The sequence below is a fragment of the Corticium candelabrum genome, chromosome 1 (assembly GCF_963422355.1).
Source record: "Corticium candelabrum chromosome 1, ooCorCand1.1, whole genome shotgun sequence".
Lineage (NCBI taxonomy): Eukaryota > Metazoa > Porifera > Homoscleromorpha > Homosclerophorida > Plakinidae > Corticium > Corticium candelabrum.
The window spans coordinates 11,352,660-11,372,597 of NC_085085.1; the positions used below are offsets into that span (position 1 = coordinate 11,352,660).

The 19,938-nt window shown below is 40.1% G+C and overlaps 2 protein-coding genes across 3 annotated transcripts; both read right to left on the minus strand.

Annotated features, from left to right (window-relative positions):
• Positions 1-351: 351 nt before the first annotated feature.
• Positions 352-9,996, minus strand: LOC134178104 (vacuolar protein sorting-associated protein 53 homolog). The gene is made up of 24 exons (XM_062644897.1): positions 9,879-9,996; positions 9,730-9,810; positions 9,551-9,600; positions 5,813-5,879; positions 5,659-5,745; positions 5,491-5,606; positions 5,305-5,424; positions 5,166-5,244; positions 5,035-5,099; positions 4,264-4,336; positions 4,045-4,187; positions 3,834-3,978; positions 3,729-3,779; positions 3,413-3,516; positions 3,109-3,351; positions 1,966-2,092; positions 1,821-1,903; positions 1,680-1,758; positions 1,470-1,618; positions 1,331-1,400; positions 1,185-1,270; positions 865-916; positions 688-792; positions 352-624 (listed from the first exon to the last, which is right to left on the minus strand). The coding sequence occupies exons 1-24, from the start codon at positions 9,975-9,977 to the stop codon at positions 469-471; spliced, it is 2,430 nt and encodes an 809-aa protein (XP_062500881.1). The 5' UTR covers positions 9,978-9,996; the 3' UTR covers positions 352-468.
• A 344-nt stretch (positions 9,997-10,340) lies between these two features.
• Positions 10,341-19,802, minus strand: LOC134195513 (uncharacterized). Of its 2 annotated transcripts, XM_062664549.1 has the most exons (9): positions 19,737-19,802; positions 19,505-19,683; positions 16,023-16,236; positions 15,629-15,948; positions 13,936-14,085; positions 12,633-12,937; positions 11,402-12,568; positions 11,090-11,342; positions 10,341-11,035 (listed from the first exon to the last, which is right to left on the minus strand). In XM_062664549.1, the coding sequence occupies exons 1-9, from the start codon at positions 19,774-19,776 to the stop codon at positions 10,577-10,579; spliced, it is 3,087 nt and encodes a 1,028-aa protein (XP_062520533.1). In that variant the 5' UTR covers positions 19,777-19,802; the 3' UTR covers positions 10,341-10,576. The 2 variants fall into 2 exon arrangements, with proteins under 2 accessions (XP_062520533.1, XP_062520540.1); XM_062664556.1 differs by lacking the exons at positions 19,505-19,683; positions 19,737-19,802 and adding an exon at positions 18,518-18,649.
• Positions 19,803-19,938: the final 136 nt, after the last annotated feature.

Here is a 19,938-nt window from a genome sequence, read left to right on the forward strand (position 1 = left end):
GCGAACATCAACATTGTAAAAAGGTCGTCGGAAAGTCTGTTTACACGCCTTCAGGTCGCTAACTCAATCCACAACGACAGTTCTTCCAATTAGCTCTAGACTAATTATAGAGTGAGCGTGCTTTAGCACAACCTAGTAGACTTCCTTGTCTACAAATCGTCAATTACTGATGATGTTGCAACAAGGTATTCTAGTGTTCTATTTCCAGCACGTGTAGGTGGAATATTTGCCCGTCGTTGCTGGCCCCTTGCCTGTGTGGCAATATAAATAGGAAGATGGGATGGGAACACATGCAGTGACCTCAACGTTGTCAGGTAGCTGCCAACTGAGCACTCATAGCAACGCACAAGCCTAACAAATAACTACACGGGTATATTACAAGTTCAAGTAAACAAGTCAGTAGAATCTGTGATATTACACGAAGTCATGTAGACAAAGATTTGGGGTCTGAATCTTTGTAGCAAACATCTAGAACGGCTTCTTGAGCAGTCTTTCCAACTTCTTGATCCTACTCGTTGCAGGACCTTGAGGTTTGACGTTCTTGGATGCAGACGTTGGGTCTTTGCTAGCAGTCTGTTTCCTAAATTCATCCATCAACTGATTCTGCTCAGATCGTTTCAATCCCTGACAGTAGCAATTTGTGTAAGTTTTCAGCAGTCACAGTCAAACGTCTACATTGAGACTTGCCTTCAATTCCAGAATACGCTGGAAATCACTCTGATCGATGTCCTCCAACAGCCTCAAGTAATTGGCAACAAAAGCACCAGCTGGGTCGTGAGGAGCCATAACCACCTGAGATCAAAAGTTACATGTTTATACAGTTATGAAGTCAACAATGCAGACAACCACACTGATGAATTGCACCTTTAAAATCATTTCAGCCTTGGAAAGTCCCTTTGCAACAATTTTAATGTAACTGAAAAACAATGAAATGCAATCACTATAATTGATTAGGAATTTTGGTTTGAGAAAACAACTTTGCATATACAATCTATTACTGGTTTCCAACATTTTCTTGTTATTAAAATTATGTTTAGTACTTCAGAATGAAACTACATACTGTAGCATTGTTGTGCTATACAACATTATGTATTCGTGATGTCAGTTCATAATAAAAATGTTATAACAAATTGGTGCACTAAACATCAGTATCTCTCCTTACATTGGTATCCAAAACAACTGACCTTGGCGGTGCTTTTCGTACTACAACTGCTCCTGCAGATGGAAGCTCCAACAAAATTGTCTTCAATGAGTGAGTATCAAGCAGCAACTAAACAAACGCACATTAACTTTTCCCCATGCCAGGTGACGCCATTGATTTTTACAAGACCTGCTCAGCACCGACAGGGCTTACAGGTTTACATCGATACAGCTGGTTGATAAACTTGGGTATAAATGAGCTGAATCATAAAAAAAGAAACAAGCTTCTGTTAAGTACTTATCCCAAGAAAAGTAAGAATGGGTATAACTTCACAAATTTCAGACAAAAGTTTGTGAAATATTTGCGAGCTGATGCCAAGTTATCACGAATGACAGGAACAGCTTCCAGCACATGTCTCCCAATTTGTGTCACATATGGGCTTTGGTCGCCAACCGTTTCAACTCCCTGCCAGTGAACCTGCAAACAATGCCACAAACGTAGAAAAACAGTCATTGATTATGACAAACATGATCTATACCTTCACCATTGCATTGAATGATGGTTCACACGCTGTCTCAAGATGTTGAACAAGTAATTGAATGCTGCTGGAGATTATACTAAAAGAGCAGCCACTTTAAACACCAGCTTAACTTAAATGCTGCTTATAGCATTAATTGACCTATGAAACATGTCAATTTCTGCATTCATATCAATCTGTTCACGGTACTGTGCTTCGACTTTTTCCTGCAATTTTTCTTGCAGCTGCAACATAAATTTATTGATATGATGGTAATGCTCCACGGTTGTCGTACAGATATGAACACCTGCTGCGTTGTATCTAGACAATATTCTGCTGTGCTGAGGATGCAACATGATCTTGCGACTTCATCGGTACTTAGTTTTACCTCAGACTCCTTTAGTAGACCTCCAAGCCCACCTCCACTGGTTGCTCTATAAACAAGATATGTGTATAGTCAAATACATCAAGCTGTTTAATTAACAAGCAACAGTTTAACAAAAACATCTATCACACAAACAGAAAGGCTTCATAAAATTAATAGAAAATATTCAAGTAACATAAATTCAACCTGTGAAAACATTGCCGCACCTAGTGCAGTACAGTAAAACAGAAAAGAACGTAAATCTTGTGTTCAAGAAACTAAAGCTAATGAAGCTCATGTACAAGGTTGAAATTCGAAATGACAAGTCAATCAACACCGAACCCTGCAAATAACTAGTTGTTATTCAAGTGTGTGAGAGACTTGTAAAGCCTGATAACACAATACATTCTATCTGCTGTAAATATTATTATTTCAACACTTAAAATATCTTTGGATATTCCATCTACCAGATATATTGCACAGATAAGTAGACTATATGCCAGCTGCAGTCTAATTCTACTTCAGATACATTATGCTACTAAGGTAAATGACATTTTAAAAAGATGCCCTAAATATTAGACAACGGAACTAATGACTCTAGGAAACCATTAGACCCATCATCAGTAGTCATTTACAGGCGAGTCTGTTCCTTCAGTGTCAAAAACTAAAAAGTCTAAAATACAAAAAATTGTTAAACTTGCTAGTATAACGTGACATCCATATGCAACGACAAGTCTTAGCACATTAATTAAGCAGAGTTCAACAGTTTAATGAAGTCAGGCAATCGTTCGGGCCCTCAGCAACTGACTACAATGCTAACTATAAGACAGACCTCATATCCTACACAAACCTACACATTACATTATCTTCTGAAATGACTCTTTGATCAGACAGATAAACAAACAAGCATCCATACACTGCACTGCCGCACACTCTGGCAAAGGCACAAATAACTATTTATTTATTATTAAAAACGTCTTAGTAAACATTTGCATTACATATGCAAAATTCAAGTATGACTTTGACAATACGTACAAAAGTCATCACAAGCAGCAACACAGAAGTCCATCACATCAAAGCGCTTACTTTGGTAAATTAGCTGTAAGTAGCCTTGCACTATACTCTTTCAAATATTTCTTGAAGACTGCTGTTAACTCAAGTAGGGGCAACCCGGTGCTAAGCTGAGAGCACTGAACCATCGACTTCTTGTAGAATATAAACAAGTCAGCGCAACTCGGCAGGACCACACCACCTCCCTCTACCACTGCGGTCGGTGCACCCTGGCTCTTGTAGTCTTGAACAAATCGATCAATCAACTCTCCCAGGTTTCTAAACAATATAAGAAAAATTTGTAAAAATTATGTCCGGTCTGTAACAAGCAAAACACAACTTGTCTTGTGATTCAATGTAGACATTAAGATGAGGTTCGAAACAACGAGATATCATGCCTAAAAATGGAGAGTCCTTTTTGGCCGGTTGCTGTGAAGACGGCTCCTGTAAACAAAGTAGTCACACGCAAGTAGTATCAACGGTAAATACAACACAACGTCAAATGTACAACATATAAAACTATATTGCATACCTGTTTAAGAATTTACTCATTGCAATACCATTCAAATTACAATCTGGCTAAAACTTCTTCTCAAATAAATTTGAGTGCAATATAGTGCATGCTCTGACAGCGACACTTATTTACTCCAATCTACCTCTGACTGCTCAGTAGCTTTTTCTGAGTTCTCTTCCACTTCTGTTACTTCCTACAAAAATTACTGTAAAGACCGTGACGTATCATACTCATACCTGTTATTTACCTCTTCGTCCTCTGTCTGCAGTACACTGTTGGCAAATCGCTGTGCCAGAAGTTTTTCAAACGATGTCGTTTTTTGTATTGCAAACAGAAGCAACTTCACTTCCAACTGTGCCGCTTTGTTTTTCATCAGTTTAGACAACTCTACTCTGCAATGCCATAACGCTTAGTCAAATTTGAATTAACCTAGATACACTGAATGTTACATAAATCACCTTGTGACTTCACAAAACCTTTCACAGATCCGTTCATCCACTCCCCATGAAGGTGGAAATATTTTTGCCCCTTCGTCTATGTATTGGATTAGTAAGCGTTTGAGCCATGTATATCGTCTGTCAATTTTGTCTAACCATGCAACCTAAAGTTGATGTTAATGCAATACAAAGTAAATCAGAATGTTGACAACTAATTATTGATATAAAGACTAACGTCACCTCTTCACTTTCATGAAACACAACGTTGTATTCAGTTAACTGTAGCTCGACATACCATTGAATAAGATCCTGTCTATTAACATGATAGAAAGGTGTCAGTCGTAAAACAATATTACAAACTAGACAACACACAAACAGTTACTTAACAGTTATAATCAGACTATAATGTTTACCAATCAAACAATAAAAAGTACATACATGCACATGCGCGCGCACACACAGACACACCACACACAGACACACACAGACACAGACACAGACACAGACACAGACACACACACACACACACACACACACACACACACACACACACACACACACATGCACAAACACACACACACACACACACACACACACACACACACACACACACACACACACACAAAAGCATGCACAGACGAAATGATCTAAGCTAGCTTAGCAACAATAATATATAACAAAGTTAATTAAATAAAGAATTTTCCATAACTGATGCCGTACAGAGATGTGACAGCCAATCACCAAGCACACCTTAGCATTTCACTAAAAGCTACTCGCACAGTGCTAGACTGCATATCTTCAATTACGAATAAATCCAATCATAACCTACCTCTACAGCAACTACACTAATGCTACAAAGTCTAAAAAAAGATAACTGTAAACCAATGTCTAACTGTCTAACTCTACTACAAATTTCACACAAACATCCAACCTTTTTGGTCATTAAAACTATACTCTGTAACTTCCCAAACTGCATATAAAAATCACTCAAACAAGTGTTGGTGTTCTTACCTTACTTGTGCATCAAGAACTTGAACAACAGCACAAGCGTCTGCCAGCTGATCAGTTTGAACATGCTATTATATCAAGGAAGTTACATACATAGCTTGGCTTGCTAGTACGTAGTTCATGTAAATCCTTACCGCTTTTCCCTGACGTTCATAGAAATCACGAAAATCAGACAATATTTGTGAACCAAGTTCGCGTTGCATCTCGTGAACTCTAAAAATGCAATTAACTAATTAAGATCATCATTAGTAACTGGAACCACATTGGTCTAACTCGTCAGCAAGTTGTCGTATCTGTGGTATAGCAAGATATTTCTTGAAATGATCCACAACATTGACAACACCTTGTAGAAGCTGATGAGTTTCACCATACTCACGTCTTCTGATCAAGTTTCTGTATGGATACCAATGACGTATTATCTACTCACTCTGATACAAAACAACAAAAAGTGAAATATACTTCAGTGTATCTACTCCTCCAACAAGCATGTGCAGATGATTTAATGTCGTGATTGATGTGGTAAGATGTCGTTTAGCATGATCGAGTTGCTTGATGTCACGCGTGATTTCCTTTACCTAATAAGCATCAATGTCAGAACAATGTCTCTTTGCTATTCATCTCATGCACCATCTGTTCTGATTTGTTAGCTTTAGCTTTGATGTCTCTAATCCGAACAAACAATTCTTGAATTGCTCTTTGGGCTTCTTCCAGTGACTAAAATGAAGCAATGGTACCATGTGTGTAATTGGTTTCTGTAAAAGTGCCAATGAATGTATGTTACCTGACGACCATCATGGCCTACATTAGTCTGACCTCGAACAGCGTCTCTTATCTCATTATCTAAACGTCTAATGCAAGAAGATTTTATAAGTACCTACTCAATTCAACTAATGCACAAAAGTGCACATGCACACATGCACAGACAGACAAATAGACAAACAGACAGACAGACAGAAAGACAGACAGATATTGTTGTAGCATGTTTTCCTTTTCCTTGCTGGAACCATTTAGAATGTAATAGTGTTGAACTTTAAACATATGTATTGACAGGCAAACAGACAGACAGACAGCTAGCCAGATTGTCTGAGAAGTCTACACATACACCACTGTAGAGAGCCATGCCATCGCTATACAAACACCGAGGATAGGCTGGATATTGTTGTTTTTGACACACAGTCAGGATCTACCATCGACTTAGATATATCTCTCGCCTATCCCTGGAGCTCTGAAACCTTTCCCAACTCCGCATACACTGATGGGGCAGCGGCTATGAGGCGTGAAGACAAAATGGAAGAAGTACAATTCAGAGAAGAGACCAGGCGGTGCCTGTGTGAGAATGATACCCCTTGTCTTCGAGCACTTTGAAAGATGGGGAGTAAAAAAGAGTTTCAATATCTGCAACATCTATCGCGCAGTTCAGTCAATGAGGAGAGCAAACCAAATGCCCCAGAATTCCTGGACTATTGGAGGAAGAGATTTGCCGTCCAACTCCAAAAATGCAATAGCAAGACCCTTACAAAGAAGTTCTCCTCTCTCCTCAACGAATACAGCAGCAAGAAGACTTCAGCTCTCAGTGGACAGTCATAAAATTTAGAGACCGGGACCATAGGTCCCTTTCGTCTAGTCATAATGTGTATGTGTGTATTTAGTGCGTATATAGTGTGCATTTTAGTTTTAACCATGTACGTACTAGATGTAATGGACACGTAGATTAGCTATTGCTTGGGTGCTATAGCTCATTTATGAAATTTTTTGTAATGGCAGACAGATAGACAGACAAACAGACAGACAGACAGACAGGAAAAATGACAGACAGACAGACAGACAGACAGACAGACAGAAAACATGAAACACTTAAAAGAGAACAATGCAGACTACCCGGAGCTAACTTAGTGGCTGAAAAACTGGGTACAGCAATCTACAGTACAGTCAATGTCATTTGTCAGAGCTGAGATTTTCTCATGATGACCTTTGCGTTGCACTTCTGAAGATGATTTGAGAATCTCTTTCCCCAGATGTCCAAAAACTCAGCAGCGTTAGGTCGACCAAGTTCATCACGTGACTTCTTGGCTAGCCTTTCCAGAAAGTTTTTTCCCATCTCACCCTATCGTCCAAAATGTTCTATAACTAATTGAATAAAACTGACTGTTGATCCACCTGGTAGATTTTTCTTTGCATATTTTGCCTTCTTCCTATCTTCTCTTCTTTCTGCAGCAGCACCATCTGACTCAGATGACCTTGAAAATATAACAGAGCTCCAAGGGTGTGCCAGAGCTATATCCAGGTCAACGTTGCAACCCTTGTCGGGGTCAAATGCCACAATGTCTGGTATATCATTTGAATTTAAATAGCGATGTCGTGGCTCTCTTCGATGGTGCACATTTAGCTCTCAAAGACAGTCGCACCAAGTTGATGTTATGGCTTTATGTGACCAAACTGGCCCACCACCAGATTTCCATGTTAACAGATGGTACCCACTGCCATCTAGGGTGGCTCCACAGTTACATGTGGTCATCCAATCGGAAAGGTGGATGGACAAGCCCAATCTCAAGAAGGTCGCCAAACGAAATTTGTGTGTATCAAGTGCGAACACTTCTGACGTTGTGATTGCGTTTAACCAAGCTCCAGGGGCTTCACTAATCAACTGCTCTGCCTTGTGTTTAGCAATAGATGTGTATAGCTGATGTTGAATCTTTCCAGTAGATGAAGGAGAGAAGAAACAGTCTCTCCTACAGGAATGGACTGCATCAATGCTTTACCTAAGGCTTGCCTTGGTGAGATGACAAGGCTGTCTATGACAAGAATAAGAGAAGGAAAACGAAGTGGTAACTCGGCTGTTGCATGACACCAAGAAGCAAACAAAAGCAGGTCGGCTCATGGTGGCCAAAGAAGTCATGCCAAAACCACCTAGCCTAATAGGCAAAGCGGCTTGGTGCCACTTTCGATCTTCAATCAGGTCGAGTCCAAGAATGCGGCAGAATGTGATTCGTGTCTGAGAATCGTGTGTTTTAGCAGCTTTTGTGAGCGACTCAGGACAAATTGAGCGTGCCAGGTAATTCAGGCAGGGAACGTGAGGGCCTCTTAGGAGCAGCATAGCACTTTGCACGTCTCCCAATTTAACAAATTCGTCACACAAAGAAAAGTTAGACTCTGATATGTTTAAGCAAGAGGAGACGACATACGGTTTTGTGCCAATGGGTGTGCCCAAAGTGATGATTCCATCATGAGACACTGATGTGTTGTCAAAGCCTTCTAAGGAAGCAGAACTTGAAGGGCAATAGATCTCACACTTGTGGTCGGCGATGGACAAACCAATAGCAGAAAACGATTGTTTCAGTGCTTGAAAGGCGGGTTGAATGTCAGAAGGATGGCCCATGATGAAGACGTCATCCAGGTAGGCGAGGAAGCAGACAGACAGACAGGCAGACAGACAGACAAACAGACAGACAGACAGACACACCCACACCCACACACACCCATCACATCACACTACACACTAAAACTAAAGATGCCATCATGTCACAGATAACACACTACACATCAATCAACAGTTTATGAATTGTTTGTTGTATCTAGAGTATACTAGTGTTTGAACCATAGGCGAGTCTATGCAATCAACTTGAAAGATCAAAAGAACAAAACTATATATCACATTACTTTGAAAAAAGGCCGCGATCAAATACAAGCTGTAGCTAAAATGTAACAAAACAAATCTCGACTGATGTGTGATCTTTGCACTATATTGAAATTCCAAGTCTAAGTACTTTCTTTAACTATGTCTGTACTGTAAATTTTGAAAAGAAATAACAACACTTTTGAAAAGTACTCTAAGTGTGCAGAAAGTACTGATCCTAATCAAGCCAATATTGAACCCCGAGCTGCACGTCTATACTACTAGTCAGTACTGTAGACTCTCACATATCCGACCATTTTTGCAAAGCGGATACGACATCACAAGCCCGTTTGCACAAGCACAGTGACAATGTGCAGAGATGGTGACGAAAGATGAGGAGGCTTCTAGGATTAGTTTGGTGATTGTAGGTTGCATATAGTACATGTATTACTTACACCTTTGTGCAATCATTCTATCACTAACGCATTGTACATGTTTCAGAGTTCAGACCATGTACATACTAGGACTCAAAAAAGCAGACTGCAACTCCATGGTACGGTTGGAACTCTGATGCTTTGATTATCCGTTCTTTTCACTTATCCGACCCCTAGTCCTTCGTGGCTTGCACAAAGGGGGTTGAATATGCGAGGGTCTACTGTATAAATCAACAAACCAGGAGATGTATGCCACAGGGCACACCACCTTGACCAAAGACTGTTCTTGTTTAGAAGCTCAAGTTGGTGTTTGTTGTTAAAAACATAGATTGTAGTCTCTATATTTGAATACAGTATTTTCTTACAACTCAATAATAATATTCATGTTTAAGTGTGTATACATGCCAAACTAATAATGAGATATATTGACTGTTTGGACCAAATAGACACAATAAAGTCTTGTCATCCATACCTGATAGCTACACGCATCCTTGATATCTTCTCATCAATGTTCGCTAAAGACTAAAATCACAAACTAAATTACAACTGTCAACGTTATATTGATATCGTAGTGATCAGCTAGATGGCAGATGATCATATGATGGACAACCAACTAAAATTTCACATATAATAATAATTAATAACGCCTACCTGTTCTGTTGGAAACAGTTGGTTAATGTAATCTACAGGGTTGAAATCCGGACTATCGAGAGGATCCTGGCTGGGTAAAACCTGTATAGTAAAGCCACAACAGATCACACATCCACTTCGTCACCTCTGGTGGGGACCTCAACAATTACCGAAGCTATAGCTTCTTCTACTTCCGGTGCAAACGTCAAAGGAAAAGAAGCTTCGTCATCCGTGATGTCGTCGTCTTGTTCAGCAGCAGGTGTCGCCATTGCTTGAAGATCACGTGTGACTAACCCTCGGAGTCTACGCGTCGATGCGCAGGTGGTACCGTACCGTGAGACGGCAGTCACGGAGTAATGTTGTTTACGCAAAATAGTCGGTATTAGTAACGGCGTTTATAGTGGCTGGGGTGCAATCTTTTGCGACTTGAAGGAAAACTGCTTTGCTATTTATCCGAAATGAAAACCCTTTCATTCTTTCATAGTAACGACCATGGTACCGGTACCGCAGGTAAAACGTAATTTATTACCTAACCTTTCTTGTGTTATGCAGTTAAAGTAATTTTATTAATTAACCATTTAACTTAGTTAAGTAATTGTAGAATGACGACCATTTGTCAAGTTAATCTCAAGAGTAACCGCATGAATTCAAAGTGACCGAATAACATGCCAAAGTTATACGATACATAAATCTCACTTTTGTGCAGGGCTGCATATAGTATAACGTCTTTCAACAGTAAAACAACGTCACAAAATAAAAACAAATTACCGCAATATAATAGTTGTATCAGCTTTCACGTGCAAAAATTAGAGATGCAAAGCAAACATTGCTGTAAAAGTAAACATAAATTCTTGTCTATATGTTTTAGTTACGACGCCTGGGACGCTTCCGCCAGTTTCTCACGAACTTTCGCTGCTGTTGGTCTTTCTGCCGACTCGTTGTTCCAACACAAATCAACGAGGTCTTGCCATCTAACCGCTAATGATTTTAGAGCCTTCTCACTGCCTAGAAGCTCATAAGTTTCTGACAGCTGGATTATGCTTCTTGGTCTCATCTCACCACTCTCCACCTTGTCTTTAAACTCCAGAACTGTTTCAAGCAAACTTGTTTCGTCTGCGTCATAAGCACGACGGCCATTCCATATTTCAGTCAGTATAATTCCTAGACTGTAGACGTCAGCCGATTCGTCGTACAAATAATGTGAGAGAACTTCAGGAGCAACGTATGTAACATCGTTGTGGAAGGGACTCTCAAGGTTAGAAGTTAACGACCACAACGGTTTGCTGAATGGAGGAGGAACAAGTTTAATCACACCATCAGAAGAAATCTGTCACAAACGTATCAACACAACGACAGTATTAACAAACACAGTAGTCTGTACCTTTAAGTCATCCGTTTTGAAGCCACCGAAAACAATTGCGCGATCGTGCAAAAAACAAATAGCATTCGTGAGTTGAAGCGCCATCTCATTGACTCTCTCGAGTTTTCTTGGACTTTGTTCGTCTCGTGAAAATATCTCATTTGAAGCTTGCACTTTCATACATTGCTCAAAGAGTAAGCCGACAGTTGAAGTTTCTGACTCGAGCAGCACGGATCCAAAAACTTTGATGATATTTTCATGTCTGAGTTGAAAGCTGTAGTAAAATAAGAAAGTGAAAAGCATGCAAGATATAATTTACATTGTCACTTTTACCTGTGTAGAGCCACTGTCAATATTTTCTGCATTTCAATTGTTGATGTCGACCTTTGATTGACAATCTCTACAACTACACTTTCATCAAAACGTCCGGCCAACGTTGAAGGCTGCAGACGTGCATCAAAAATCTCGTCTTCCAATGTCGATGTTGCGTACGATGTTTCACTAGATTTCGAACATAATGTTGTGAGAGAGTCTTTGCGCCATTTGTGAATGTTTAATTTGACGACTGTTTCTGCTAGCTGGTTCCAAATATCGGTTGTTTCGTCGAGTAAACGCTTGTATTCGTTCGCATGTAGTTCATCTTGTTGTGCTAAGATGTTTAGATCTCGAAAGTCTTTGGCAAGCTTTTGGGGAACGTCATCAAGTAACAGTTTTACAGAAAGAACTTCATTCGATAACAATTCTTCTAACAGCTTGTTTAATTTCGCTTTATTATTGCAAAGTAAACTGAGAAAATATTCGTTGAAATATTTTGTTACTTGCTGCTCAAACGATCGTTTGCCGTGTAAGTCATTTATAACGTAATTTGGTATAATCTTGACCAAATCGTAAAAACCTAAAGTAGATACACGTACCAACAATTTGACAAATCTAGGTGGCAACCGTAACAACGTGGCCAATTTTGACAACGAAAAACGTTCTAGCATGGTCTCCTTTGACGAGCCGCTGATGCAGTGGTCTAAAGAAGCTCTAGATGTACTATTACGAGTCGATACGTCTGGAAGGCGCAATCCAACGTCAGCGCAAGCTTTCATCACTTCCAGATCATTTTCGCACCAATTCTTAATTTCAGTGTATTCAATACGATTTTCTATTGTCTCCATAAGAGTTTCAACAATGAAAAAACCCACGATTTTGCGCTGATCAGAAGCTGTGAAGTCTTTTAGCTGTTTAGACTTTTCTTGTGCCAACATTGTGATCGTGTCTTCTAATTCTCCTGACTTGTAACAACTTTCCAAACATTGAGAAAAACTGGCAATTTTGGACTGTAGCTGTTTTACCATGTCGCCTAACTTTCCGTTCTTATAATCGTTTTGTTGCCGCTCTAAGCATCGCCTGTCTCGATTCCATTTGGCGTCTCGTTTTTCTGGACGCATGTTGAAACTGCGTAAAGTGCGGTGAACAGCGTCAGAAATAAATTGCAGAAGGTCGAGACATAATCTAACAAGATTGTATAGCTATTAATAAAAGGAATTTAGTAAAGTAAAATTGCTACAGTTCCTACTTTGCAGCTTCCACGATTATGTTCTCAACTCCAAAGGCAAGTACATCTGCGATTCCTTTACATAACGTTTCAACATTTGAATCAACCTCTCCTACCGCCAAATAACGGGCAGATAACTTAGAAGAAATGGTTACTAATTGATGTTCTTGAAATCCAGGCCATAGCTTTGCTAGATGCTGCAACAATACTTCGTGAACAATTTGCTCCTGTTCAACTAGATCCCATTTGTTTGCGACAAAAAGAGCCGAACTGGCAATTGTAAAACTGTCGGATTCTTCTATAAACGCTTGAACAAGTCCTCCCGCCTGCTCACAAAATGCTGGTTGTCAGTATTACTGCTCGTTTTTTTAGAGTCGAGGAAAATTGCACGTGTTCATTGTTTAGTATTAAAGCGATGTAAGATTTTTAGTACTTTTAAGACTGTGTACTCGCGTCTACGAGCACAATCTGCTAACTTTCGAGTGCAAATTTGCGCTTGCGATCGCCATTCTTGAGTCTGGTAAAAAGAAAATTAAATCATAGAAGTTAGCACTGCGTAGCCATCGTAACAGACTAGTATAGCTATTGTAATCCATTGTTGTAGCATAACCGTCCGCTCATTTGTCTCCCGACCTACGTTATATTTGCTTCAAATGGCTTTCTCTAGAAACCAAGCTGCGAGCAAGTATTTCGAATCGTCAGTCTAGAAAAGTTTGAAATGAAAACCGATAATGCGATTGCAATCAACTTTTATGGAGCAAGCATGTTTATTGGAGCTGTCATCCCAGTGATATAATAATGGTGCCACTTGCTTTTCACAAGAGCTGGCGATTTTAAGGAAATACTTAACAAAAGGTACTGTGTGCGTAGACTACCAGATTCAAATATAGTGTCCGTATAGAAGAGACACTACCTAAATAAAGAACATTACGCTAAGACGTTTCACATTTCTTTAGTTGTTGCCGTCTTGTAAGTAGTGACACAGTCTCAAAACGTTTACTGAGTGAAGAAGACTTTCGTGACGACGTAATTAAACATGACGAACACTATTGCATTGTGGAAATTTAAAGTAGAGAATTACACCTTACAGTTTGTACCTTATAATGTACTTGTGTCAGCTGCTTGAGCTCTACTTTGCTACTTGCGTTACTAAATAGCAAGTCTACACCATTACCTATAGTTATCTACAAATCTACCCAGTTATTAACTAAACGTTTAGTTGAAAGAGAGAGTCAGAAGTTCGTTAATTAAGAGACTGTAGCATCAAAATAACAAGACAATTTTAGCAACCTAACCTACTAGTAAATTATTTCTAGAAACCTACCTTAGAGGCTTCTTCACTTGATCTTGCTGACGGATCCAGAACATACACAACTCCGCAATGCGTATTGTGACGACAGTGTTCAAGTAGATTCACTTTAGCCGCCAAATCACTGTCTGCAGTTACTCCAGGACTGTCCACAAGCACAATACCCTAATTCAACGCAAGCTAAATTTTATATCCGTGATAACTCAAACAGGTTTACATTTATACAATACAAATCCTACAAGTATACAAGTACAAGTCTACACTGATTATGGACGAGCCTAACGAGGCTTCTAATCCGGGTCGCACAACACAAAGGGTGGTGGTTTTATATAGCTCTCCATCAAACTCCTAGTATATATATATATATATATATATATATATATATATATATATATATATATATATATATATATATATATATATATATATGTACACATGAACCTCAAATCTGTCTTCCCCACGAACACGTTTCATTACAAGACCTACTTCAAAAAATCGTTTCCGTGGCAGACTACAGATTAGTATAGGAACGATTCATGCAAGTGAGCAAACGGCGAAGAAAGAGCCTCACAAAGTTCCGTCGGCCCATTCTCTTGTATTGTAGCTAGGGATTGTGTGTAATCGAGAAACACCTCTAGAAGCTTAATGCCACCCATTCGCACATCCAGTACTACAGTTTGACCAATCCTTACCACACTTTGCTGTATCTAACACTGTCAATAGTCAATGTTTGCCGATATCAATTTATAGGTCGACAAATATACCATACCACTGTCGTTAGAACGGAACTGACTGCATACTTATACTGTACATTTCAATTGTCTTGATCATGATCGCGCGAAACGACAAATATCTAGCAGGCTTATGTGTATATACGTAATCTAACTTACTAGTAAGTTTGCATGTCTATTTCTATGACAGCTGCAGGGTTTCAACAAATATGTATTGTCTAGCTAGAGCGAGACGTTTCAGTAGACGGTCAGAAAACTCTGTTGCAACGTGTTACTCACCAACGCGCAGCTCCTACGGATACCGTAAAACTAGTTTAGACGAGGAAAACAAGATGTTCTTTCTCGCAGTGCTTGCTGCACACAGAATTTTTTATTTGTGCTGTAACGTATTGTCTAGTTAATGTTTGCTCTGTAATGACCTTTAAGAAAGACCATTCTAATCCAAGCAAAGTATTACCGTTTACGGTCATGTATAAAATATTCGCCGCAGGCCTCCAGGCGCAGATACAGAATTTTTCAAAAGAGGGGTCCAGTTGTATCATTAGCTAAATCTGTATGACCTTCGGAACGAACAAACTCACTTCAATCTGCATTATGGTTAATTTCCTAGCATATTCATTAGATAATTAATTAAAGGCATATAAGTTTAGAATTGAACGAATTAACAATTCATCAAAACATTAATAAGGTACGTCCACTTTAATAACACAACAGACAACATTCATTTGATATTTCGGCTGCGGTAAGCGTGTCGTTGAAGAGGAGGGGTCCTGACCCCAGGACATCTCTCCTCTATCAGCCTATGGGTCTCGACGAATTATTATCCCGCCTCAACAAACGCCTGACAAACATTATCCGTATTTAGATATATACTGTGAAAACTGACTTGACGTTGAGCTGGCATTGTTATACATTTGAACTGTGGATTTTATCACACAAGAAGCAGATTTGCAACTAGAATACAGTATATAGCTAACCTGTAGAAAGTCTAGATGCAGCAGCATTTCCACTCTGAAGCAATCTTCTTCTTCGTTAGCATCTTTCGGGTGTTTTGATGAATCTCGCCCGTTGAGAAGGTAATCTTGAAACAGTGATCGATCTTTTGCGTCACACAAGTTTAGCTTTTGCTTTCTTTCCTTGCTTCCCTTTCTGAGGTATACGATTGCAGCTTTCTCGTCCCTTTTTTCTGTATAGCATATTTCGCACAGTACTGAAGTAGCAGAATCGTGCCCAACAGGAAGTAGTTCTTCTCCCAATAAAACATTTAACATCGAGCTTTTTCCTGCAGATGTACAACCTGTAAAGTAATTATTAACAGTTACTCTAAAATCTCAGTATAATAATTACATCATAAACAAAACAGAGTCTCACCACAAACAAGTAGTTTTGGTACTTCTTTTTCAATTTTTTCTCTAATCGTCTGGAATTTCACTTGATCAATCCACTCCTTGCTGCCTAATTTATTCAACCAACGCTTTAAATCACTTTTGTTGAGAAAAGACTCTATTTTGTCAATGAGAGGGAGCATCTTTTCTTGTAAGTGAGTTCGCTTTTCTTTGACTCTTACCAACGCTGACGCCAAAGGCTACAAAACCGCAATAACAGGTAAGGCATTACTCTACAATTAATGTTTCCAACGCAATTGTGAGCAAATAGATATTGAAGCTCATATATATATATATATATATATATATATATATATATATATATATATATATTAGTGCTGTACATCAAATCTAGATATATATTTTTTTCTAGCTATCTTTCCACATCTCTCATAGCAAGCAGAATTGATAGAGAGTCTTTTAGATCTCTTACGCATGCCAAAAAGTACGAAAAGACTGTTCTAAGATATTCTCAGCTTCTATGTCACGACAAATACTCGCCACTCGAGAGATCAGAGATTGTCGGCATAGAGATGAGAGAGATGAAAATGTCAGCTGCAGAGCCATAAAGCTAAGTTGAACTTGTTAACAAAGAAACTGATCAGTGGCAAACAAGACTAGGAAGGGAAATATGCATGCAAATAAATAAAAAACCCGCGTCATACGGCAGTAATTGCCAGAGAAAGCCACATGCTTTTTCTTACAAGGCCATCTTTCAAAACATGGAGCCTCATGCAGACCTTATTAGCCTGACCACAACGAGAAGAAGAGTGGACGATTTACGATATAGCGAATGAGCAGCAATAAAGCCCCGTTGGGCCAAATTACATCAGTTCTCTTGAGCAGCGCACAAACCCCAGTTAGCACCCTAGTTAGCCCAGTTTGCTGTGTGTGTGTGTGTGTGTGTGTGTGTGTGTGTGTGTGTGTGTGTGTGTGTGTGTGTGTGTGTGTGTGTGTGTGTGTGTGTGTGTGTGTGTGTGTGTGTGTGTGTGTGTGTGTGTGTGTGTGTGTGTGTGTGTGTGTGTGTGTGTGTGTGTGTGTGTGGTGCGATAGCTCAGTTGGTTAGAGAGTCATCTTATGGAGTGTTTACATCCGGGACCTTAAAGGATCGCAAGTTCAAGTCACAGTGATGCTGAGCTATGGCATAATCTTCTTAAGCATGAAACTAACACACATTTGCTTCTCTCGACTCAGGAGTATAAATTAGTACCTGGTCAATGACTGGGGTCCTAAGCGGCCATGGCTGTGATGTGACATCAGCCACTGGGGTCCTGGTGAGACTTCGGGTGCTCACACCACAGTCGACTTCACAAGTCGGTGCTTCTGCGAGTGCCTGGCCCGGCTCCAGGAGTTTGCTAGCGCAGGCCCAGAGTTCCCTGAGTAGCGCACAGGGCCCAGCTTAACAGCTGGGGGGGGGGCGTAACCTCTGAGAGGCAGCTCCTGACATTTAGATTTTTTAGGTGCGTGTGTGTGTGTGTGTGTGTGTGTGTGTGTGTGTGTGTGTGTGTGTGTGTGTGTGTGTGTGTGTGTGTGTGTGCGCGCGCGCGTGTGTGTTCACTGTGCAAAAACGTGTTATCAAATGGCAAAAGATTAGTGGAATGCTGTCATTAGCTTGACCAGGTCAGAGGTCTGACCTAAATCCAATAGAAAAACACTGGGCAGTTCTTAAAAAGAAAAAGGAAGAAAGAAAGAAAAAAGAAATAAGGAATAATGGAAAAAAGGAAAAGGAAACCTGAGTCCGTACAACGAGAAGAAATTATCTAAAGTAAGGAATTGGGGTGAGTGGCAAAAGCTACCGCTGGAACTACATCCTGGAAACCCAGTCGCTGATGTTTAACAGTAAGCAGTTGTTGGCGACCTAGTAATACAAACACGGACACAGACACAGACACATGCAGACACACGCCACGCACGCACCTATACTCACGGCAAAAGAGACTAGCTGGGATTTAGTGAGCTGCTTTAAAGAACTGTGGGCATGTGTTGATATCCTGGAGCAGGGCCAATGACATGCAAAAGCACTGAAATGTGCCACCAACCGAGATTTAGACACTCAAAGTTTCACCTAGAAACTCAGTAGCAAATGCTAGAGTCACAGTCAGTAGAAGCTGCCAACCCAGTCAAAAGACTCATTTACTGCATACTTTGAGTGAAGAGAGGCAATTGTGTCTGAGTATATTGCCAAGGGATTTACGCAAATGCTCATCCTAAACATAAGCCTGCAACCCAATGGTCCCTAATGTTTCCACTCACCAAATACATGCAACATCCTCATAATTGAACCACGCATGAACGCACGCACGCACACACACACAAACAAATATTATCTTTTCGATCGTTAATGCATAAAAAGCAAACTAACAAGTGCAATCCGTCCCACGACTACCTTCTAAGAACCGTTTATCTAAAGTCAGTCTAGCATCAATTCGTTCTTTCACAGACAGAAAGACAGACAACCGTCCAAGTTAGTTGCAAACTGACCGACTGACAGTAAATTTGTTGTGTAAGGCAGCTTTCTTCACGATGATTTTCGACGTTTCCAAGCTTTGCGCTGACCAGAAACCAAGAGACTCAACCACTAGGGGCTAGAACAGTGCCTCCGCAAATGTCACATCATCGTCATCGTGTTTCTTATCTTTTTGTTTTCCCCAACACCAGCCGTCGCTTCTCCAGGGTAGGGCTGCAACGGTTACAAATTTAGGCCACAGTGACGTGCGTACTGTTGTATCAAAATATGCTGGCAAGACATCCAAAAAGGATGGATGGAAGATATTATTAACATGGCTTCTTGTAGTTGAAAGTACTGCAACCATGCTCCAGTTTACAGCTGCTAGAGGAGGTAGCGGAATAATAAATCTCTCAAAGAATTTTACGTATATAGAGCTCGTCTTTCACATCCCAAAAGTAATCCCAAATTTGTCCAAGACAAGATTACAGAGAGATCAAACTGCATTAGGGGAAAAGTAGACCCTACACGCAGTAACAAATCCCTTTCCGCTCATGATCAAGGGTTTGCCCGAAGACGAGAACCGGAATGAGAAGAAGCTCTAGACTAGCCGAGCTTGATCTCTGAGACTGCTGCTAGACTGATACTACAAGTAGACAAAGCGAATCTTCAAGTTTCTCTTTGGGTAATTGGCGATTTGAGACGTACGAAATTAGTTGCGGTAAACAAATACATGCAGCTACAAAAATTTAGTGTCTCGCTGTAGCAGGGTCGACTCCTCCTAACTAGCACAACTGGACTGTTTGTTCAGACCAAATAAGCAACTGGTAGCACTGACATGGTTTCTTTTCTAGCATCGAGCATATCTAGTTACTACAGCAAACGAATTGTGCGTGAACAAAATAGAGGCCGTGAACAAATTAGGGGATGTACAACGCCAATTGTCTATAGCTAGATGGTACGTCAAAGCAACTTGCAAAGGTAGTTAAACCTGCAACGTTATCTAGTCAAACCGGTCTTACAGCTTTTGCAGGAATGAAATTTCCACTATCACTGAGACGCTGCAAGAAAGCTTCGACATACTGTGAGCGTCCTTGATCAGAGATCGTATCAAATGTAATGCCTAGCTTTTTGCAAAGACGGACAAGCTCCCTGCTTTTCATTTGCATTACACGTTTTGGATCTATGAGTAGCACATCCTCTGCAAACAAACACAATGAAAGCCTCAGCAAGATGGACTAAGTGTGTTCATACCTGTTATAGCGTGATCAACAGATTCACCACTAGCTGCCATTGCACTTGCCGTATTGACTGCGGCACTCTCTAGGTCAACTGATACTTCTATACCGTTTGCTCAATCTGGAGACTCATTAGACAATCTAAAATGATTTGCATAGTTATTGCATAAGCTACTCAGTCGGTATCTGATTACAGTGGTAAACAACTTCGTTTTGGA

Coding starts and splice junctions, on each gene's coding strand:
- LOC134178104 (XM_062644897.1), bottom strand. CDS start 9,977: ATGGCGACACCTGCTGCTGAACAAGACGACGACATCACGGATGACGAA. Junction 9,811..9,878: donor TAGAAGAAGCTATAGCTTCG/GTAATTGTTGAG, acceptor TTTACTATACAG/GTTTTACCCAGCCAGGATCC. Junction 4,188..4,263: donor TGTTTCATGAAAGTGAAGAG/GTGACGTTAGTC, acceptor CATCAACTTTAG/GTTGCATGGTTAGACAAAAT.
- LOC134195513 (XM_062664549.1), bottom strand. CDS start 19,776: ATGGCAGCTAGTGGTGAATCTGTTGATCACGCTATAACAG. Junction 15,949..16,022: donor ACCAAAACTACTTGTTTGTG/GTGAGACTCTGT, acceptor ATTACTTTACAG/GTTGTACATCTGCAGGAAAA. Junction 11,343..11,401: donor TTGACAGTGGCTCTACACAG/GTAAAAGTGACA, acceptor ATTTTACTACAG/CTTTCAACTCAGACATGAAA.